The following is a 23,706-nucleotide window of genomic DNA, read 5'->3' on the forward strand; positions in this document are numbered from 1 at the left end:
GGTAGGCGTCCACATTTTTGCATCGTAAATATATTACATCACATCAAACGGATTTTTTTACACCGCCAGCAGCAATCGCGATTTAGCGTTGCAAGTTGCAACTACCAGCAATACGATTGCCGACGCCACTCGTAATGACTTTGCAATGACGCTATACGCTAGACGTATTCGTACTTCGAAAGGTCATTCCACACATTAAAATATAATTATCAACGTTTAATGTCCATAGAGACCAGTGCAAGAGCTGATGTCCAAAGGGCTCAGTTCCCGCGAGATGAACCTGGCGAAGCGTAAAGCGCGCGCCGCGTTCAGCAAGCAGAAGTCGCGCGACTGCGACGACGCGTCCGCGCCGCACACGCCGACCACGCCCACCGCGCCCGTCAGCTCCGCGCCGCCCGCGCTCGTGCTCGCACCGCTGGAGCCTGAGAGGAAGAAGATCAAGCTGGAGCCGCCTGACGAACAGCTGCGTGAGTTTATTTACGGGCTTAGCAATTATTAGACATTTAGTCCTTTAGAACTTGGCGGTACATAGGACCAAAACATACTTCTTCCAAGCGGATCGTGGATTGCGTGCTTAGAACCTAGCGGTGCATAGGGCCGAAACACACTTCTTCTAGATGGACTGCGTATTGAGCGTTATCCAGAACAGACTGTTAGCTTCTAATGCTCCAATGCATCGTTTCCATGTTGCCTTTGGCCTACCACGTCTTCTCCTGCTTCCATTATGATTTATTTATAGGGTACCAACAGGTTATGACAATTAAAATTGAGTTTTACAAAACATGGATTAGTCAAGTTGTTCTGTCATAGACCCACTTATAGGTTACCTCAACATGCGTAATTTAGTACTCGAATAGAAACATTAAAAGAATAATAAATAGGTTAATTAGACTAAGTAATTTGAGAAAAAACTGATTTAGAATTGCGTTTATAAATATAGATATGGATCTATCACACCACTGAAAGGACTCCTGTGCAAAACGAGATGATTGGCGTAAAAATTGCCGTATGCAGTTCGGATTTAGCAATGAGCATTATTCAAATACTTGGTGATCGACCTCGCAGCATCAAGGTGCAATTTTCTTGGGAGTATAGCACGCATGAGTATAGCACGTAGATGAGCTCGTGGTTTTCCAGAGAATTGTTTTTATCAATTGACAAAAAAGTTGTCTAGGAATCTTCTTTAATGCTCTCCCCCATGTCGTCTGTTAGTGTGTGTCTACCATTAGACTATAATAGTTAATTAGACTTTTTTGTGAGACTAAATAGTAGCTTATGTGGGCAGCGGACATGTCGTGCGGCGGGTGCGCGGTGCCGGGGCGCGACGGGTCGTGGGGCGAAGGCGCGCGCTGGCCGCTGCACGCGTGGTGCGGCGCGCTGCAGGCGCAGCTGGTGAGCGCGGCGTGGGAGGCGCGCCACGGCGCCGCCAGCGCGCTGCGCGAGCTGCTGCGCGCGCCGCTCGCCGCCTCCGCCGGACACCGCGCCGGCATGACGCCGCAGCAGGTATAGCTCGACCCTCCTACGGCCCTGCAAACAATGGCAGTGGGGCAGTAAGCCCGATACGAACTTTTAGTCGGGTCTTGTTACTGCTCCATTAGCTTCGACCTATGAGCATCGCTCCAGGACGCTCCTGCCCTTGCAAACTCCGGGAGTTTGCTGTAATTGGTTTGGATGGTCTCTCTGTCTTCACAAATTATTATTAATTCACCAAGATATGATAATTTAATATGACACAATGTCTTCCTCAGATGGAGGATGCGCACCAGGAGTGGCTGGAGGACATGGCGCTGAGACTACTGTGTGTGCTCGCCTTGGACAGATTCGGTGACTTCGTATCGGATCAGGTGTGTGGCTGTTTTGTTCTGTTCTTTTGGGATCCACATTTGCAGTGACTACCGAACCGATTCAAACCGACTGAATACTAGCGGCGATGAGTCCATATAGGCCGATTCCCGCCTGGTTACCTTTTAAAAAGCATAATTTTTAGATTTATGAATTTATGAGAAGCCGGAGTTCGTATCAAGCGGCATGAATTTCCTTTTCTTTGGGACGGGTTATCTTCGTCAAAATTTCATCCTTCGCCACTGCTGACTACAGAAAGATGAATGTTTGAAAAGAGCTTATAAACTGAAGCTATTGACGTACCCAGGTGGTGGCGCCGGTGCGCGAGACGTGCGCGCAGACGCTGGGCGTGGCGCTGGCGCAGCTGCGCGCGGCGCGCGTGCGGCTGGTGGCCGAGCGCGTGGCGACGCTCGCGCGGCAGGCGCAGTGGGAGGCGCGCCACGGGGCGCTGCTCGCCTTCAAGTACTTGCTGGCGGCTAGACAGGTTATCATCATCATCATCATCATTAACAACCTTTGTTGACCTTTGGACTTGTATCACACTCAAATTCACCAACAAAAAGTTTTGAGGGCGACGAGCTAAACTCACACATCCAAATATTTACCCCAATATATTTTGAGTATTTACACTGAGAATTAATATTGCAGTCTAAGGATTCATTGTACGGGTGCCGAGTCCATCACGTGGTAGAGAGAAAATCTCCGAGAGTCTTGGACTTGTGACCAAAGGACATAGCTCTCCACTGTGTCCTTTGGTCTTCTCCGCTCGCGTTGTTCTCTCTGCCTAGCCAAATTTGATAAGATGCTATTAGAGCAAAACGACTGTAAATTGTAATTTTAACACAATGAAACATCATCATCATCATAATATACTTTTAACAAAGGGATATCATCTAACATTGCTGGCAACATAACGTTTCTATGGTTACGTAGTTACCTAATAAATTATTCAACAGGAATTGGCAGTAGAATGTGGAGCCCTAGAATACCTCATGGCAGGGCTGGAAGATGGGGCGGAGGACGTGTCAGGGGTGGCGGCGGGAGCCCTGGCGCCGGCGGCGGCTGCGCTGGCGGCGGCGCGACCCGAGAGGCTGGCGCGGCTGGCGGCGCGCCTGTGGCAGCTACTGCGCGACCAGGACGACCTCGCTACTCCGGCCAACGCCTACATGGCGCTCTTGGCGGCGCTGATGGCCTTGCCTGCTGCTGCCACTAAATTACAGTATGTTTTCATTCCCTTTATTGAATAAACAATGCTGTGGTGATTTGGAAGATTAACAGGAAGCCTGTCTACTAATGGATGATAGGTTGATGATGATGATGAATAAACTAAAGTCAACGTCAAAATTCATATATTTCAAGTAGGCATAGTTCTCAAGTACTTTTACAATGTCAGATTGTGTTGCGAGATATTGGTGAAAATTAAAGCGAAAACTTAAAATTAAAGTTATAGAGGGTTCCAAACGCACTGGTCCGAGAGCCCACAACAAACTCAGCCAGAGTTAATATAACCGTCTCTACCTTCAGCATACTTTGAAAATACCGTGGAAGCCAAGGAAATGGAAATTGCCGGTTTACGCAAATTAACTCATGTATCATAAAATTCAGATAAATGGTTTTTAAACATATTTAATTTTCATGTACAAGTATATCCACCAACTATAATAGCACAAAATCTATACTAATATTATAAAGCTGAAGAGTTTGTTTGTTTGTTTGTTTGTTTGATTGAACGCGATAATCTCAGGAACTACTGGTCCGATTTGAAAAATTCGTTCAGTGTTAGATAGCCCATTTATCGAGGAAGGCTATAGGCTATAAATTATTTCCGTATTCCTACGGGAACGGGAACCACGCGGGTGAAACCGCGCGGCGGCAGCTAGTATTATATATTTTGAGTTCAAAATTGATTTATCTATTTAAATTAAATTGATCTTTTCGTTCACAGCCCCATCGACTTGACTGACGTCCTCCCACGATTGTGGCCATACCTCGACCATTCCGCCAGTTCTGTGCGAAAGGCGACGTTACAAACCCTTCGCACCCTCACTAAACCGCTAGTTACCTCAGATATCAACGGCAAGACCAACAGTAACAATAACATAGAAAGTGATACAAAAGTGAACAGTGAAAGTGAAGTGATGACCAACGGTGAAGTTAGTCAATACCTGATGTGGACGGCGGAGTTGCTGCAAGTGACGATGCGACACATATACCAAAGGGTGCTTTTTGAGCATGTTCCTGAAATACAAGAAATCGCTGTGCAGGTGAGACCTTCGACATTTCCATTTTACGGTGCGAGAGGATTATCAGCAAAATCTCTCTGTAACTTGCTATATTGGAAAGGGTATCCAAAGTTGCTTTAGTAGGGTCTTACCAAATTTGGTTAGGCAGGGAGAACAACACGAGTGGAGAAGGGGAGTGTTTGTTAACTGTCAAGGACATCCTTAACCCTACTGCTCTTAACCCAACTCTGCTCAGGTTTTTCTCTCTGCCAAATGATGGACCCGACACCCACACAGTCAATATATGGAATGCTAAGATTCGTGTTGTCTACTCTAACTGTTCTATAGTCAGACCGAATTTTTTAAGCTTTGTCTGCGCTAAAGAGGGATCGTTATCATCATTACTAGCATTTAATTTTCCCATTCAAGACCAGTGCTACCTCCTTGTTGAATGAAGATGATAATGTGAAGGTTAGGTCACACTACGTTATGGGTTGGCGGCCTGAGGGCAATAATGTTTAATTCTTTAACAGTCCTTATTATCAGATGTTAAGTATAGTGACTCGGACTGATGGTTATTGGCTTAACATGCTCTCTGAGGCAAAGCGGTGTCAATTGTCGATCAACGGCGAAATTTTAAAATTATTTTTGTAGCAATGCAACAAAAGAGAAAGTGATATGTACGACAAAAGTAAACTATTATCACGTGACGCACATCTTATGCCTACTTATTTTATATACCTATCTTATTCACCGTTCCAGGTGTGGCAGAACCTCTTGCGGCACGCGCCGCTCGGCACCATCCTGGTGGCGGCGTGCCCCATGCTGGCGCTGTGGCTGTGTCTCGCCATGCAGCCCGCGCGCCTGCCGCTCGAGGCGTCGCTGCTGCTCAACCCGCCGCCGACCGAGCAGAAGGTACACTCAGCAACGATACACATTCTGGTGGCGGCGTGCCCCATGCTAGCGCTGTGGCTGTGTCTCGCCATGCAGCCCGCGCGCCTGCCGCTCGAGGCATACCTAGTGCGACTAACAATTGCCGATGTTAAAGGATTTATAATGCTGCGTGAAAACCGCAAAAGACCTTAAAGACAGTGCCGCCGACTTGTGTATCGAATTTAGTAGGTATTAAACAACTGAATTTCTGAAACTAGGTCAAAGTTCATTAACTTCATACTTACGAAACAGAATGAAAAAGGATGTTTAAATTTTTTCATCAATTTTAGTTTCTTTTTTGGCTAGCGTGTGAATTTGCTTGAGCTCATTTTTAATATAACTAAGCGATTCCTTGTATCTGACACATAAATGTCGCGGTGGCTTATAGACGCAGCCAAGGACACGGTGTATAGTCGTATATGTATTGACTATGTTTGTGTGCGTCAGGAGCGGCGCAATCGCGCGGGAGCGGGCGCGAGTGCGGAAGCGGGCGTTGAGGGCGAGCCGCGGCCCGGTCAGAAGTGGTATTTGGGCGGCAGCGAGTCGCAGCCCGCCGCGCTCAGGGACGCCGCCGTCACGCGCGCGAGGTGTCTCGCCGCAGAAATATTAGGTGAGCGAGACATGGACCTCTTATAATAAAATGACTCACAATCCTGTAAATTAATAAAACCTGGCCGTTTTTGCCTTGACAGGTTTTGAATTATTGGTAAATAAAATTATACCTAAAGGCCTTTAAATATAGTCCAATATCCAATAAAATCCCAAATTCAGAGCAAATTCAACCTTAAGGATTGAGCTTAAGGTTGAATTTGCAAATGCGACTACTTCAATTGAGTGCCAAGAAGTTGTGTTTGGCACTCATTGAGTGGGCACGTTTTTTGGTCGCTGATTGTACATCTAGACTATGTAGACTATGTAGATATCCTCCTGGATCCTGCAATAGCGAGACATATGGACTGCGGTTCCAGTTGAAAATTAGCGCTGCATGATCTATTTTTAAAAGGTCATGTAGATTTATGCTGCGCTGGTTCTATTTTCTAGGTTATATTTATACCACACTTCACAGGGTATTGTCCTGGAAGGACATCTGAGAGATGTAATGTGTTCTGTATACCTAATATATTAAGAATAAGAATTAAGGGAATTTTTCGTTTTTTTCTTACTTACCTTATTTATTTGTCTATTGTCCTTACTTACCTTATTTATTTGTTATTAGAGTAAGCACTTCGATGGTTTGGAAGGTTTCAAGGGTCCAGACCCTCGACCGTCGAAGTATAAAACTTTTTTTTGTATATTTTCCTCAGCATAATATCAGAAATCATGTCCCCAATCGCCACTAATTTAGCTTCGCGGCAACACTTGAAAAACACCGTTATAGATTATTTTTTAATAGTTTATGGTCTCTAGTGAATGGTTTCTATAAAGCTGAAGTGTTTAGTGACTGGAGGAATGAGATATTTTTAAGATATTCTGAAGAAAATATTAAATACAGTACTGTAAAGTTTGCAATTGTTGCAGGTTATCTATCGTGTTATCTAGTCCAGCCGGCACCCGGCATAGAATATAAAGCTGAAGACGAGAGTCCTATTGACTGTTACATTAAGGTATATTTTTTCCGCCTTTTTTGTTTTATAATGTTCAATACTTTGTTGGTCAATGTTTTGAAACATTGTCAAAGGACATGTCCCAATTTTGTATGTAGGCTGGGCCTTTATTCCGAGTGTTAACTAAGCAGAACAAATATTTTTTTTCTTAAAAGAACATAAAATATAGGGCTTAAAACCCAAAATAAAAAAATTTTTGGAACCTGCATTTTTTTTTATTAATTAAATAAAATGTATTTTCTTTCATTAGCTAACAACATTAATTAAGATTTTTTATCATGGCAGCATGCTTGTAACTGACACCCTGATAGTTTGTCAGTGATCTTCGCGTAGTAGCGTTCGTTTATGGCGTTTTAAAGCAATTAAGGGATTTTTTTGATTAATACTTCTTTGTCTACGATTTCCAGGTGTTTTTATTGACTGTTTTGAACACTTTTACTGTATTGTCTATGTTTAATTTGTTTGTATTTTGGGACATGTCCATATTTATTTCTCAGGAGTCAGGAGCAGTCCCGATAGAGGTCCAATTCTTACATAGCTTTACAAAATGAATGTAACAGTATCTTTTCCAAAACTTATCTGTCCTATTCTGTTCGAAATAATACCCAAATAAAAACCTTTTTTTTTTATTCTTTACAAGTTAGCCCTTGACTACAATCTCACCTAATGGTAAGTGATGATGCAGTCTAAGATGGAAGCGGACTAACTAGTTAGGAGGAGGATGAAAATCCACACCCCTTTCGGTTTCTACACGGCATCGTACCGGAACGCTAAATCGCTTGGCGGTACGTCTAAACCTGATGGTTGAATGTGTGGTAGGCCTGTTGCGTATGTAGCGAGCTTTATTTAATACTCGTCGTTTTAACTTTTGAGGGCCATGTGGCGCAGTGGTATACGCGGTAGATTTACAAGACGGAGGTCCTGGGTTCAATCTCCGGCTGGACCAATTGAGGTTTTCTAAATTGGCCGAGGTCTGGCTGGTAAGAGGCTTCGACTGTGGCTAGTTACCACCCTACCGGCAAAGACGTACTGCCAAGCGATTTTGCGTTCCGGTATGATGTCCTCCTCCTAACAAGTTAACCCGCTTCCATCTTAGATTGCATCATCACTTACCATCAGGTGAGATTGTAGACAAGGACTAACTTGTAAATGAAAAAAAATTCTGGTTCCAATACCATGTTTCCACATGATGTTGTGTGCAGGTTATGGTGGTATACTTGCGGTCGGGCAGCGCGCTGCAGAGGCTGGTGGCGAGCCTCGTGATCTCGTCGTGGGCGCGCCACACCGTGCAGTACGGCCTCTACCCACCATGCATAGTCACTGATGTATGATGGGTTTAGTACAGTGACATGATTGATTGAAATTCAAAGGGAGTTGAAGAGCTGCTTCTCCTAAAGATACCAGAAATTGTTGCCAAATGTAAAACAACCAAAGTAGGCTATCCAACCACCTTTCAGTTGGCTTGGATTGCTAAATCTTGCAATCTAAAGTTTTAAATTTTTAGGGTTCCATAGTCAAACGAGGAACCATAACAGTTTCGACATATTTTACTATCACTACTAGAAAGCTATGATTTAGCGCGATTTTGTACATTTAAAATGTTTTTACGGTATCTTCTCTACAAAGTGGGGACGAATTCTTTTTTAACCGTTTTTTATGAGGTATTGTTTGATAGGTCTTTAAAGTGTTGCGATGTCAAATGGAAATTACTTCTTTCAATTTGCAGTATTTATAGCTTGGCAAGTTCATTCGTTACACTTCTTCACTTCACCTTCCGCGCGGGCCTGAAGGCGTGTAGCGATAAATGAAAAACCCTGACTGACGCATGCTGCTCTAATCAGCATGGCAGGCCTTTAAAAATGGCTAATATGATGAATGAATATGACGATAATAGAATAAAGGCTTTTTATTTTTTATTATTTTATATTACTTTGAAAGCTAATGACACCAAAATTAAAAATACATCAAAAGGGATTTCACATATGGATACTTAATTACAGAATAAAATACAACAAGAATCGGATAGTAAACATACGGAAGAGAAGAAAGACGAGCAACCAAGTGAATTGGCTAAAATGGTGCCTCCCCTACTCATCACGACCTTGCACACGTCGCTCAACCAGTCTCTTTATTACGACGAGGTCGCTCTCAACTGCAATAGGTGAGTTGATGTCTTCGTTCACACCTAACTAAAAGCTACTTTACTTTATATAGATACGCTATCCTACTAATATTATAAACGCGAAAGTTTGTATGGATGTTTGGATGTATGTATGTTTGGATGTTTGTTACTCTTTAACGCCGCTACTGCTGAAGCGATTTGGCTTAAATTTAGAACGGAAATGGATTTTACTCTGAATTAACATATAGGCTAATTTTTATCCCGAAAAAATTCGTGGTTTTCCGAGATTTGCGAAAACTGATGATTTTAATGATATGAATGTTTGTTACTCTTTCACGCCTCGACTACTTAACCGAATTAGCTGAAATTTGGTATTGAGATATATTATAGCATGGATTAACACAAAGGCTACTTTTTACCCCGGAAAAATCCATGGTTCCCGAGGGATTTGTGAAAAACAATTCCACGACGAAGTCGCGGGCGTCCGCTAGTATGCTTATAATCCGCAGACCAACCAAAGTCATTGACATAGCTCAGCGAGTCGCAAAGCTGAAGTTGCAATGGGCAAATAGTTCCAAGAGCTGATGGACATTGGGGTCCCAAGGTATTGGAATGGCGACCCACAACGAAAATCGCAGTGTCGGTCGACCCCCCACTAGGTGGACCGAAGACATCAGTGAATTACAGGAAGCCGCTGGATGCTGGCGGCTTGAGACTGTTGTGTTTGGAAGTCCATGCAAGAAGCCTAATGTCCAGCAGTGGACGTCCATCGGCTGACGTATACCGCTTGCACACACTTGCACCATCCGTCCGAGGTAGTCTGCGCCGATGGCTAGGCCTTCTAGTATCGTTAAGTGTGGCGGAGTTCGCGTTGAGCTGGCGAGTTCCGTACACTGCGTCATAAACATAGTTTGTCTATTTGAATCTGTACGGCTTTTGTTATAATGGTAAATAGACAAGCATTTGACTGTAAAAAAGATAGATTTATTATTCGATTTCTGGGAACTTTCAATTAATACTAATTTGTTATTATAGGATACTGCAGGAAGCACGCGATCTGTTAGCCATGATGAAGCATTACAAGCTGCCAGTTGATAGCGAGGAGTTTAACAACATTGTGAGGCTGGAGCAGGTATATACACTTACATTATGGTGATGGCTATGAATTTATTATCACATTATCACATTAATATTATAAAGGCGAAAGTTTGTGTGTGTATGTTTGTTCCTCCTTTGTGCTGCGGCTACTGAAGCGATTTGGGCGAAATTTGAAATGGAAATAGATTTTACTCAGGATTAACACATAGGCTACTTTTCATCCGGGAAAATACCATAATTCACGCGGGATTGAAAAAACTGAAATACACGCTAGCGGAGTCGAGAGCGTCCGCGAGTCTTCTATAATTATTAAATCCGAAACATTATGCAAAAGTTAGGATGTGTGGATATTTATTATCACACCAGTATGGCCAGGGTCAAATTATATGTTTTTAAATTTCAGTTTGTGAAAATTTAACATTGTGGGGGTATATAAGAGTGAAGTTAGAAGAGCCAGAGATTACCAAGCGTCACATATAAAAGCGATTAAACGGAAAAAAGTCTGTGCGAATCTGTATGCCAACCTCTATTCAGCCCCCTTAGCCAAGTGGCACGTCAATTCTCTTTCTACGGTCGCTAACGCTTCGAGAACTAGAAAGATGTATGGGAATGACATTTGCTATCGACAGATCACGTAATCAAGATCAGTCCTTCCTATACATTTTTCTAATTTTCGAAGCGTTAGCGACCGTAGAAAGAGAATTGACGTGCCACTTGGCTAGGGAGGCAGGGCTTTCTTAAGCTACTCTTTTACATATCGCGCCAAGTTTTATTGCTAGTTCTACTTAACTTCTATTCAGGGCTTTCTTAAGCTATCATACATAATACATACATACATTTTACATATCATGCATTCCTTTTTAATGTCGTATTCCAATTTTGCCTATGAGTTTTCCTTGTCAGCGTTGTCCGCTAGTAATAAACACATTAACAAACCCAGGTGTCAGCGATGACGGCCGCGACGCAGCCGCTGGTGGCCGCTATGAAGGCGAAGCGCGCGGCGCCGTCGCTGGAGGAGCGGCGCGCCGCGCTTCACTCCGCCGTCGCCAACTGCACGCTCGAGCAGGCCACGCTCAACATCTCGTACGTACTTCGGGAACATATCACATATAGGGGATTCGTACCCTTGAGGTTTCACCCTATTACTAAGATATGGCTGGTGGGAGGCTTCGGCCGTGGCTAGTTACCACCCTACCGGCAAAGACGTACCGCCAAGCGATTTAGCGTTCCGGTACGATGCCGTGTAGAAACCGAAAGGGGTGAGGATTTTCATCCTCCTCCTAACAAGTTAGCCCGCTTCCATCTTAGACTGCATCATAACTTACCATTAGGTGATATTGTAGTCAAGAGCTAACTTGTCAAGAATAAAAAAAAAAACCATCGATTCTATAGACGCAGTTTGCATGAACACGTTTGATCATGATCAAATAATTTTGACAAGATGGATAACCTATATCCTATATCGGTCTTATAGAGGATAATTGGTCTGAGACCGTGATTGATAATGATGTATTTTTGTTGATGCTAGAGAACAAATACTGAAAAACAGTAAAAATTAAATATTTTAACAAACTTGATTTCTTGCCGTTTTTATAAATAATGGTAATTGGTACGGAACCTTCATGCGTGAGTCCGCTTCGCTCTTGGCCGGCTTATTGTAACACGAAAGGCTGCGTCACTGTCATGTCGCCACCATCGCTCTCCGTCTACAGTCTGTCCAAACATTTACTTGTGTGTTGAACAACGCCAGTCACAAATACAAACAACATGAGTTGTCTTCTTACACCGAACCTGCGTTCTGTACGCGAATGTTTTTTTTTTTAAGTAATATTTTTTTTAATATAGCGTGCAAGCAGCTTTAAGCAGTGCGGTGGCGCAACTGGCCGCACTTCCTGAACGGCTCAACCCGGTAGTGCGGCCGCTCATGGAGAGCATCAAGAAGGAGGCCTCCGAGGAGTTGCAGCGGGCATCAGCGCGCACGTTGGCGGCTTTACTGGCTCAACTAGTTGACAGGCAGTCGGGCCCTAACAACAAAGTGCTGGTCAACCTGAAGGCCTTTCTTAGGTAAGTCAGAGGCAGTTTTAAAATGCTATTTAAAATTTCAAGAATGAAAACTTAGTCATATTATGCATTAGCGGACAACTAAGCAAAGGCTGAAGCCTTCCACCAGATCAGACCTCAGCCAATTTATAAAGTAGCGGACGCCCGCGACTTCGTCCGCCCTTAGACCTCTTTAATCCAGCCCTTACAGTAGTAAAAATGGAGTAACTTCTCCAGTTTTCTAAAGATTTCCCTTCACTGCTCTGCTCCTATTGATTGGAGAATGAAGAATAATTGTTCCAAGTTTCGTTAAAATCAGTCGAGTAGTTTTTACTAGCGGAAAGTTCTATAACGAACATACAGACAGACACAAATTTTACTGACTGCATTTTTGGCATCAGTATCGATCACTAATCACTCCCTAATAGTTATTGTGGAAATATATTACATGTACAGTATTGACCTCTCTACAGATTTATTGTAAGTACATATAGATAAAAGACCCAGTTGGAAATCCAACCCAAGATACCTCTGTTGAGAATCACGTTACTATCAATTCCATTAGAAGGATTTCCAAAATATAAACATAGATTAAGATTACGTGTGTTTTATACCAGATGCGACCCCGAGTACACGCCGCGTATATCGCTAGAGAACGCGCAGGACGCCAACGGCGACTCCGGCAGCGGCGACAGCGGCGCCGAGAGCAAGGCGGAGACACTTTCTAGTCATGGACCCACCCGTGAGTGCTAGATGATCTTACTTACTTGTTAGTTGTTCATCACCATGAGCGTCTACCCATCATTAGCTACTGGACATTCTTGAAACACGATTTCTTAGTTACATGGACGTGAATTTGGAGAAGAGTCACAGGGCATAAGAATTATATTCAGATTGATCGCCTTTAGACCGGAACCCAGCAACGCGAACGCTGCTTGACGGTAGCAAAAACTGTACTTTCTCCGGATGAGTTACATCACAGACTAAATTTCCTTAATGTCCATAATAATAAATTCCCCAGTGGATAAATTCGACGGCATCATAACCCTGCGCGAGCAACACCGCAGCGCGGAGCGGGTGGTGCCGCGCCGAGGCCGGCCGCCGGCGCACTCGCAGCAGCAGCAGCACGAGCTCAGCGTCGAACTGTTCCCGCACGAGGACGAGGTGAGCGAGTATTGCATCATCACAACTCTGCGCGAGCAACACCGCAGCGCGGAGCGGGTGGTGCCGCGCCGAGGCCGGCCGCCGGCGCACTCGCAGCAGCAGCAGCACGAGCTCAGCGTCGAACTGTTCCCGCACGAGGACGAGGTGAGCGAGTATTGCATCATCACAACTCTGCGCGAGCAACACCGCAGCGCGGAGCGGGTGGTGCCGCGCCGAGGCCGGCCGCCGGCGCACTCGCAGCAGCAGCAGCACGAGCTCAGCGTCGAACTGTTCCCGCACGAGGACGAGGTGAGCGAGTATTGCATCATCACAACTCTGCGCGAGCAACACCGCAGCGCGGAGCGGGTGGTGCCGCGCCGAGGCCGGCCGCCGGCGCACTCGCAGCAGCAGCAGCACGAGCTCAGCGTCGAACTGTTCCCGCACGAGGACGAGGTGAGCGAGTATTGCATCATCACAACTCTGCGCGAGCAACACCGCAGCGCGGAGCGGGTGGTGCCGCGCCGAGGCCGGCCGCCGGCGCACTCGCAGCAGCAGCAGCACGAGCTCAGCGTCGAACTGTTCCCGCACGAGGACGAGGTGAGCGAGTATTGCATCATCACAACTTTTTTAAATTAGAATTAGAAAAAATTCTAAAAGCATTGGAATAACCAATGACATATTATACTCATTTTATAGGATGAGACAATATGTAACGCAAGAGCAAATAATACCTTTTTAATGTTAATGCAGCAAATGCAGCATCAGAACCATAACCAAAAATTTTAGTATGAGTACATCTTGTAAAACATGTATCAATTACTTACATTTTATAAAAATCATTTTTATTGTTTTGTTTTGTTTTTAAAATTCATCAAATCATAATTTTTTTTTTAAATTTAATATCGTTTACTTTATGCACAGGCTCGTAAGTTGCTTAGGATCCAAAGAAGAGGCGCTACGATGGCGTTGACGAGTCTGACAGAGTATTTTGGAGACCAACTGCCGGAGAAATTGACAAAGATGTGGGAGTTTATCACTCAACCTTTCGAGAAAGTAATGACTGACAATGGTTAGTACATTTTTTATTACATAATAAACAAGTATATTTTGTATATTAGTTAATTTTTGATTTTACTGGCTCGCTGAGGCTGCACTATCATTGAATCCGTCGATTCTTTTTTTTTTCCAAATTATTTTTGGATACTTTGCGTGTTCAGTACATGCTTTAGTGGCAAAAATATGTAATCTATTATATATTTATTAACAGATAATTAATTACACCCGCCTTTTCATTGCCGTTGGAATAAAATAGCTTATGTAACTTGGTGAAAATATAGTTTTATATTGGTAAAATAATTTACAAATAGGTTTAGTAATCGTAGATCCAGAGATTAACTCGCAAACTTAACCTACCTCTTTAAGTATAGATTAATTGTTAAATTTTTTGGAATTCAAGAATTTATTGAATTTTTATTTTTGAAAATTTATACATGATCTAGTAATAACTTAACAGCAATTAAAAACATTGCCAACCCTTTCTCCTCCAACTATGCGAAAAGCCCTTGCTGGGACTTGTGTATGAATAGTCCAACAGAATCAGTGACTTCGTCGTTAAGTTCGGCCCCATTATCCATGGAGCTGGAATTATAAAAAAAAATTTAAAAACATACGCCTCGAATTGAGATACTCCTCCTTTTTTTGAATTCGGTTAAAAATGAGTATTTTTTTATTTATCCGTAGAATTGGAATCTCTAGAAGAGGAAGCAGCTGAGGAGTTAATATCCCGGTTGCAAGTGGTGGAAGCAGTGGCATCGTCCGTGGGCAAGGGTCTGTGGGCGACGCTGCTGGGTGGAATCAGCGCGTGCGCGGCGCTCACCAGAGCCAAGTACACCGCGCTGAGGCACATGGCGGCGCGCGGGCTCGCTGCGCTGGCGGCGAGGGACCCGCATCCGGTTATGGACACTTTGGTTCATGAGGTAAGTGCATACTATTACGGATTGTGGAATATCTGCAAATGAATGTAATTCGTGTTGGCAGTTGATCGAAGCGCTCTTGAACTCGTGTGAATGTAAAGTGCTGTTGAACTCGTGTGAATGTAAAGCGCTGTTGAACTCATGTGAATGTAAAGTGCTGTTGTACTCGTGTGAATGTAAAGTGCTGTTGAATTTAGGTGAATGTAATGCGCTGTTGAACTCATGTGAATGTAAAATGCTGTTGAACTTGTGTGAATGTAAAGCGCTGTTGAACTCGTGTGAATGTAAAGTGCTGTTGAATTTAAGTGAATGTAAGGTGCTGTTGAACTCATGTGAATGTAAAGCGCTGTTGAGTTCATGTGAATGTAAAGCGCTGTTGAACTCATATGAATGTAAAATGCTGTTGAGTTCATGTGAATGAAATGCGCTGTTGAACTCATGTGAATGTAAAATGCTGTTGAACTTGTGTGAATGTAAAGCGCTGTTGAACTCGTGTGAATGTAAAGCACTGTTGAATTAATGTGAATATAAAGTGCTGTTGAACTCGTGTGAATGTAAAGTGCTGTTGAATTTAGTTGAATGTAAAGTGCTGTTGAACTCATGTAAATGTAAAGCGCTGTTGAGTTCATGTGAATGTAAAGTGTTGTTAAATTCGTGTGAATGTAAAGCGTTTTTGAGCTCGTGTGAATGTAAAGCGCTGTTGAACTCGTGTGAATGTAAAGTGCTGTTGAACTCGTGTGAATGTAAAGCACTGTCGAATTAATGTGAATGTAAAGCGCTGCTGAGTTCATGTCAATGTAAAGCGCTGTTGAGTTCATGTGAATGTAAAGCGCTGTTCAACTCATGTGAATGTAAAATGCTGTTGAATTTGGGTGAATGTAAAGCGCTGTTGAGCTCATGTGAATGTAATTCGTGTCTGCAGTTGATCGAAGCGCTGTCGGAGATAAGCAACGACCGCGTGCGCTGCGGCGCGGCAGAGTCGCTGGCGCGGATGGTGGATGCGCTGCAGCTGCAACTCGTGCCCTACATCGTGCTGCTCGTCGTGCCTTTGCTAGGTATGGCTGGACACTTTGTTTTTCTTTTTTTTTTATTCTTTACAAGTTAGCCCTTAACTACAATCTCACCTGATGGTAAGTGATGATGCAGTCTAAGATGGAAGCGGGCTAACTTGTTATGAGGAGGATGAAAATCCACACTCCTTTCGGTTTCTACACGACATCGTACCGAATGCTAAATCGCTTGGCGGTACGTCTTTGTCGGTAGGGTGGTAACTAGCCACGGCCGAAGCCTCCCACCAGCCAAACTTTCTATAAGAAATTTTGACCATAAGGTGGTTGACCCTATTCATATTTAATGTAAACAACATTGAATTCGAATGAGCGTTCGAAATATGTGTATTCAAAAAATATTATAAAACCTTATAAATCCTTCCGAATAGAACCAATCCTCACAAGTGGGGAATGGTCCAAAATATGATGCTGGACAGGACAATGGGCTGATATAGTCTAATAACTAAACCTGGTGTAATCAGGGCGCATGAGCGACCACAACGAGTCGGTGCGCATGATGTCGACGCGCTGCTTCGCCACGCTCATCCAGCTGATGCCGCTGGACGGCGCCGTGCCCGAGCCGGCCGGCCTCTCGCAGGACATGCGCGAGCGGAAGGCGAGGGATAAACATTTCCTAGAACAGCTCTTCAACCCCAAGTCCATCAAAGACTATAAGATACCCGTCCCTGTGTCTGCCGAATTGAGGAGCTACCAACAGGTGAGTTTAAATTGATACTGAAATTAATTTTATTCATTACAGTAAGTTAAGAAAGTGTAAGGGGTGCCTTATTTGTGTGTTGCGTTGTCGCGTGATGCCACACCTGTTTTGCGACAACTTTGCAGTGCAATAGGACAATGCGCGCATCCAGTTAGTCTCAAGAACGGGTCGAAACAAGTGAAACTCTGTCCGAAGCTCCATTGAAACGTCGCTGCGACAGCGAAATGCTTCAATGTGTGTCATCTGTACTTCTATACTAATATTATGAAGAGGTAAAGTTTGTGGTGCTATAAGGGTAATCTCTGGATTTACTAAACCGATTTGAAAAATATTTTACCACTATAATGCCACGTTATTTGTGATTGTCGTAGCCAAATTTTATCTACGCATTGTCACGGGAACGGGAATTACGCAGGTGTCTTCGTGGGGTGTCGGATAGTATGAAACATATGAAAAACGATGCAGCGTCGACGCTGCGACGTCGCAACGGAACGCAACGCACTAATGGAGCATCGCTTTAACAAATATGGGATTGTTTTCACCTACAGGCGGGTGTGAACTGGTTACGCTTCTTGAACGAGTACAAGCTGCATGGCGTATTATGCGACGACATGGGGCTGGGCAAGACGCTGCAGTCCATCGTGGTGGTCGCCGGCTCCCACTACGAGCGCAAGCTGCGCCGCGAGCCCTCCATGCCGTCGCTGGTTGTGTGTCCGCCGACGCTCACTGGTGAGTGCAGCTGCACAAGGCGTTCATTCATTCACACAGTTCATTCGTTAGACATCATAAAAAACTTTAAATTTTAGAATTTAACCATATTCTCTACATACTACGACCTAATATCACGTGAGTTTTAGCCGTGTTTCATAATCAATTAATATAAAAAACTTAGTCCGTAATATTTAGAAGGCCGCCATATAGTATTTAGAGAGACGTCACTTGAATTTTCGAGTTACTCCCAGCTAGCCCTTTCATTCGATACCCAGTATGGGTATCGAATGAAGGGGCTTGAAGATAAACATAAAAATATTTGGTCCCATTATTTAGAAGGCCGCCATATTTGAATTAGAGTGAGGTCACTTTGATTATTTTCAAGTTACTCTCAGCAAGCCCTTTCATTCGATACCCATATTGTAGGAGTGCATAAAAAACTTAGTTCACAATATTTAGAAAGTCTCAATATTGAATATTGAGTGACGTTACAGTATTTTTCGAGTTATACTCAGCAAGCCCTTTCATGTGATACCCATATTGTAGGAGTGTATTAAGAATACTCGTAATGTCTGCCATCTTGGTTATTCACCTTATTGTTTTAAAATGAAGTCACACAGCTAACCATGCATTCTCATCCCTATTAAATGTGTGTACAAAATTTCTTCACAATAAAACCCTAAAAAACTTTTTAAAAAAGACTTTTTAAAAAGCTAGTCTTATATTAGAGAAGATTCTGAAATAGATTTAGACTCAAGAGCTTGGTTTTTTAGCCTACAAGTGGCTTTAAAACAAAGAGAGTATTAAAATAACAGCTGAAAGAGTTGAGTTTTTTGGAACATAACCATTTACCATATCTTTCCGCAGGTCATTGGGTGTTCGAAGTAAACAAATTCATATCGACCAAATACCTCAACCCCCTCCAGTACGTGGGCCCGCCCGCCGAGCGAGAGCGACTCCGCACCCACGTACACTTCTACAACCTCGTCGTTGCCTCATATGACATCGTGCGCAAGGACATAGACTTCTTCAGCAGCATCAAGTGGAACTACTGCGTGCTAGACGAAGGGCACGTCATAAAGAACGGCAAGACGAAAGCTTTCAAGGCCATCAAGCAGATCGTTGCTAACCATCGGTTGATACTCTCTGGAACGCCCATTCAGGTTTGTGTTGTAGGCTAATTTATACAATTTAAATGTGCCGTAATTATTTCTGCTTTTGTACATTTTACTAAGATAAGATCACTAGGTCCGCTGCTCAGCGTTATTAACTTTCAGACTTATTTACAAAATTTTGTAGGTACTTACTTTATTTGATATCAACAATTTCGTGGGAATAATCAAGGCGGGCGTTTGATTCTTTTCCTGAAGTCTCGAAACCCCCTGTTTTATAGCCGGCGAGTTTTTGGACCGCTCGAAGCAGCTTACTATAAGAGCGAACCGAAGTAACATCGAAGTGAAGCCAGCTATCCCTTTGCACTATGTTTACCTACGTCATTCGAAATCCTCGAACCCTTATTTAAATTATCATAATTTGTATTGACATCCATCAGAACAACGTGCTGGAGCTGTGGTCGCTGTTCGACTTCCTGATGCCGGGGCTGCTGGGCACCGAGCGCCAGTTCACGGCGCGCTACTCGCGGCCCATCCTCGCCGCCCGTGACCCGCGCGCGCCGCCGCACCACCTGCAGGCGGGCGCGCTGGCCTGCGAGGCGCTGCACAGACAGGTGCGTGATGTTCAGCACCACGTGCTCGCTGCTCCACTTCCTGATGCCGGGGCTGCTGGGCACCGAGCGCCAGTTCACGGCGCGCTACTCGCGGCCCATCCTCGCCGCCCGCGACCCGCGCGCGCCGCCGCACCACCTGCAGGCGGGCGCGCTGGCCTGCGAGGCGCTGCACAGACAGGTGCGTGATGTTCAGCACCACGTGCTCGCTGCTCCACTTCCTGATGCCGGGGCTGCTGGGCACCGAGCGCCAGTTCACGGCGCGCTACTCGCGGCCCATCCTCGCCGCCCGCGACCCGCGCGCGCCGCCGCACCACCTGCAGGCGGGCGCGCTGGCCTGCGAGGCGCTGCACAGACAGGTGCGTGATGTTCAGCACCACGTGCTCGCTGCTCCACTTCCTGATGCCGGGGCTGCTGGGCACCGAGCGCCAGTTCACGGCGCGCTACTCGCGGCCCATCCTCGCCGCCCGCGACCCGCGCGCGCCGCCGCACCACCTGCAGGCGGGCGCGCTGGCCTGCGAGGCGCTGCACAGACAGGTGCGTGATGTTCAGCACCACGTGCTCGCTGCTCCACTTCCTGATGCCGGGGCTGCTGGGCACCGAGCGCCAGTTCACGGCGCGCTACTCGCGGCCCATCCTCGCCGCCCGCGACCCGCGCGCGCCGCCGCACCACCTGCAGGCGGGCGCGCTGGCCTGCGAGGCGCTGCACAGACAGGTGCGTGATGTTCAGCACCACGTGCTCGCTGCTCCACTTCCTGATGCCGGGGCTGCTGGGCACCGAGCGCCAGTTCACGGCGCGCTACTCGCGGCCCATCCTCGCCGCCCGCGACCCGCGCGCGCCGCCGCACTACCTGCAGGCGGGCGCGCTGGCCTGCGAGGCGCTGCACAGACAGGTGCGTGATGTTCAGCACCACGTGCTCGCTGCTCCACTTCCTGATGCCGGGGCTGCTGTTCACCACCACGTGCTGCAGCTGTGCTCGCTGTTCTGGCGGGGTTTCGATGGACCTCCACAAACGGCCAGGGGTCCATAGCTAGCCTAAGGGTTCCGTCGAAGCAAGGACCTGTTTCACAGCGTGCCGACTTGCCTCAATTAATTATTACGATTATTCACAAACAAGTAAATTGATCTCGACTTACCCAGTAGGATACCCGAACGCCACGTCGATGGTCGCTAGCCGAAGGTGCCTAGAAGGTATAGTAGGTGTATGGAAATAGTGTGATGTCAGTTAGAGTAGATCTTGTGTCCTCTAGGTTACAAAACCACGGCGGAACAATATGCCAAAGACACCAAACGCCACAAAGAACCGCGTGCGCTCGATGGTACTCACTCACTACAAAAACCGCCACAAAATACGCGGTCACAATCGTATAACAAAATAGTTCAATTCGCGATGATCGCAAGTCAAGAAGATCGAGCGTGCGCTACGCTTCAAACCCCTTACGAGAGTAAATTTCGGTTAACCGGCGTGCGCTTCGCGTTAACTTCAACAAACAACGCAATTATCCCCGCGACACAAATTAGGCACTGGTTGCCTTCGCGGATTTACAATCAAAACAAGGCGACAGTAACAACACCTGGCACGCCGCGCTCCGGCCCCTCAAGCGACGTGGGCTTACTTCAAACTCAAGTTAGCGTCTGTGTGGCGCGTCTCCCGATTCCATTGAACGAATTGAGCCATGCGCAGGCGACCGGTGAGCGAAAACGAGCTGTTCAATTCGGTCGCGACACTAGAACGTATATAGCTAGCGGGCGGCTGCTCCACTTGCTGATGCCATATGTTACTCCCGTCGTGCAGGTGCTGCCGTTCCTGCTGCGGCGCGTGAAGGAGGACGTGCTGCGGGAGCTGCCGCCCAAGATCACGCAGGACTACTACTGCGAGCTGAGCCCGCTGCAGCGCCGCCTCTACGAGCACTTCTCGCGCGAGCACATGCCGCAGGACATCGAGTCGTCGCGCACGCACGTGTTCCAGGTAACCGCCACCCCTACCCTTGGAGCTTGATGAACATGACCATTTATTAACTGCACTTTGTTCACAATTAAAAACATTAAAAATTATGCCCTAAGATATTGAAGGGCATGTCCCAAAATGGGCCTTCATTATTTATAATTTATTAGCAGGTCGATTGTATTTTTACGGATAGAAGCGACAAATTGCTGTTGAGAAAATATTTTTTTATAATTTTTGGTACCCGCATAAGGCGGGTTTAAATTTTTTTTTATTTTGGGTTTTAAGCCCTATATTTTATGTTATTTTAAGTTAAAAATATTTTTTCTGCTTAGTTGACACTCAGTATAAAGGCCCAGCCTCCATACAAAATTGGGACATGTCCTTTAGATTAATTTGATGAAAAACATTTCTCCGAATCATTTCACCGCGGCTAGTTGCCTCGTATGGTGACAGAAGAGCTGGCTCATTTTTCGCGCAAAGGATCAGCCTGGCTGTTCAACGCGGAAATGCATTCAGTATTTTTAACACCTTTTCACGTGGTCATGATTTGTATAGTTAGAAGTTCATTATTGTGAACTTTTTTGATGAATACTTATTTAGATAAAGATAATAAATAAATAAATAAATATACTTAAACAATACACATCACTATCTAGCCCTAAAATAAGCATACAGAGTAGCTTGTGTTATGGGTACTAAGATAGTTGATATTATAATATTCATATACATTTATATACTACATATAAATACTTATATAATGTATAAATACATACATACACTGGAAAACACCCATGCTCATCACACAAATATTTTCCAGTTGTGGGAATCGAACCCACGACCGTGGATGCAGAAAGCAGGGTCACTACCCACTGCGCCACGCGGCCGTCAAGATTATTATTATTATAGGTGAAGATTGTTTAATCGAATCTTATGTCGCTGTTATCAGGCTCTCCACTACTTGCAAAACGTGTGCAACCACCCCAAGCTGGTGCTGGTGGCCGAGCACCCGGAGGCGGCGCGCGTCGCCAAGCAGCTCGCCGCGCACAACTCCTCGCTGGACGACATCGAGCACGGCGCCAAGCTGCCTGCGCTTAAGTGAGCCTGCACTTTGTTCACTATTTTTAGGAATCAATTGCAGGCAGGGCTAAACTGCAGATGATAAGATGCCCCAGGACATGTGTACCTGGACGCAGGGTTAAGGTAACCTTTCATCATCTCCTTACCCTTATCCCACTTAAGTGGGGTCGGAAAAATATGTGAATCTTTTCCATTCGTCTCTATTACTCGTCAACTCATCATCCACTGCTTTTACACACATGTCCTCTTTCACACACTCCAACCATCGTTTCTTTGGCCTTCCTCTCCTCTTATGTCCTTCCACTTGTACATTCAACATTTTTCTAGTAATATGACTTTCCTCTCTACTCATTACATGTTACCAAGCTAATCTTCTACTCCTCTATTTTTCTGTCACTGGCGCCACCTTCAGACATCCTCTTGTATACTCATTCCTTATTTTATCTATTTTTGTCACACCCCACATACAGCTCAACATACGCATTTCGTTCACATGCATTCGTTTACTATCTGTCCCTTTCACCGCCCAACATTCTGATCCATACAGCACAGCACACACAGCACCGATTAAGGTAACCATTATGGTACTAAAATTCTCACTACGGCTTGTCGCTTTTTCTCTTGTTAATTACTATAAAACAACTTACAAAGAATAACACATTAAAATATCATTGAACAGTAAAACTTAAAAGACATTATTTTATTGCGTGGCTATAAATTACAACCTTTATCCGCATATTACCGCGCGTTTTAGTAAATCAGATGAGAGCTGCTCAACACAATCAACGATAGAGCAATTTCATTCGCTTTACCACACAGCAAAACTGGGCATATGCACTCATGAATCATGACACAAGCATCCTAATTACGAGTATTATGATCATCATCCTGATTTTGACGTCCTCCGTGGCGCAGTGGTATGCGTGGTGGATTTACAAGACGGAGTTCCTGGGTTCGATCACCAGCTTGGTCGATTGAGGTTTCTTAATTAGTCCAGATCTGGAAAGTGGGGGGGCTTCGCCAAGCAATTTAGCGTTCCGGTATGATGTTATGTAGAAACCGAAAGGGGTGTGGATTTTCATCCTGTTAACAAGTTCCATCTTAGGACCCACTTCCATCTTAGATTGCAACATCACTTACCATCAGGTGAGATGGAGGGTTAGCTTGTAGAGAATAAAAATAATCATTTGTTATATAGACAACTGCTACTGGACTGCGGAATTGGCACCTCCCCGCCCGCCGGCGACGCCGTGGCCGTGGTCTCGCAGCACCGCGCGCTGATCTTCTGCCAGCTCAAGAAGATGCTGGACATCGTGGAGAAGGACCTGCTGCAGAAGCACCTGCCGTCGGTCAGCTACCTGCGGCTCGACGGCAGCGTGCCGCCGCACCAGCGCCACTCCATCGTGACGCGGTTCAACACCGACGTGTCCATTGATGTGCTCCTGCTCACTACTGCTGTGAGTGAACTTTTATTTTCATCCATCATCATTTAATAGTCGTTG

The 23,706-nt window shown here is 45.2% G+C and overlaps 1 protein-coding gene across 1 annotated transcript in view; it reads left to right on the forward strand.

Moving 5' to 3' along the window:
- LOC112048458 (TATA-binding protein-associated factor 172) overlaps positions 1 to 23,706 on the forward strand; it is a 52,129-nt gene that overhangs the window by 21,945 nt on the left and 6,478 nt on the right. Inside the window, exons 7-32 of the mRNA XM_052884507.1 lie at positions 230 to 467; positions 1,286 to 1,503; positions 1,749 to 1,844; positions 2,150 to 2,326; positions 2,799 to 3,061; positions 3,788 to 4,106; positions 4,827 to 4,979; positions 5,445 to 5,607; positions 6,516 to 6,601; positions 7,804 to 7,926; positions 8,602 to 8,762; positions 9,759 to 9,855; positions 10,762 to 10,904; positions 11,667 to 11,885; positions 12,479 to 12,603; positions 12,883 to 13,601; positions 13,926 to 14,073; positions 14,745 to 14,980; positions 15,900 to 16,032; positions 16,509 to 16,744; positions 17,293 to 17,473; positions 18,323 to 18,618; positions 19,008 to 19,181; positions 20,975 to 21,148; positions 22,074 to 22,222; positions 23,403 to 23,661. Coding sequence (XP_052740467.1) covers positions 230 to 467; positions 1,286 to 1,503; positions 1,749 to 1,844; positions 2,150 to 2,326; positions 2,799 to 3,061; positions 3,788 to 4,106; positions 4,827 to 4,979; positions 5,445 to 5,607; positions 6,516 to 6,601; positions 7,804 to 7,926; positions 8,602 to 8,762; positions 9,759 to 9,855; positions 10,762 to 10,904; positions 11,667 to 11,885; positions 12,479 to 12,603; positions 12,883 to 13,601; positions 13,926 to 14,073; positions 14,745 to 14,980; positions 15,900 to 16,032; positions 16,509 to 16,744; positions 17,293 to 17,473; positions 18,323 to 18,618; positions 19,008 to 19,181; positions 20,975 to 21,148; positions 22,074 to 22,222; positions 23,403 to 23,661 — 5,286 coding nt within the window. The remainder of the gene's footprint in view (positions 1 to 229; positions 468 to 1,285; positions 1,504 to 1,748; positions 1,845 to 2,149; positions 2,327 to 2,798; positions 3,062 to 3,787; positions 4,107 to 4,826; positions 4,980 to 5,444; positions 5,608 to 6,515; positions 6,602 to 7,803; positions 7,927 to 8,601; positions 8,763 to 9,758; positions 9,856 to 10,761; positions 10,905 to 11,666; positions 11,886 to 12,478; positions 12,604 to 12,882; positions 13,602 to 13,925; positions 14,074 to 14,744; positions 14,981 to 15,899; positions 16,033 to 16,508; positions 16,745 to 17,292; positions 17,474 to 18,322; positions 18,619 to 19,007; positions 19,182 to 20,974; positions 21,149 to 22,073; positions 22,223 to 23,402; positions 23,662 to 23,706) is intronic.

This window comes from Bicyclus anynana, chromosome 11 (genome assembly GCF_947172395.1).
Source record: "Bicyclus anynana chromosome 11, ilBicAnyn1.1, whole genome shotgun sequence".
Lineage (NCBI taxonomy): Eukaryota > Metazoa > Arthropoda > Insecta > Lepidoptera > Nymphalidae > Bicyclus > Bicyclus anynana.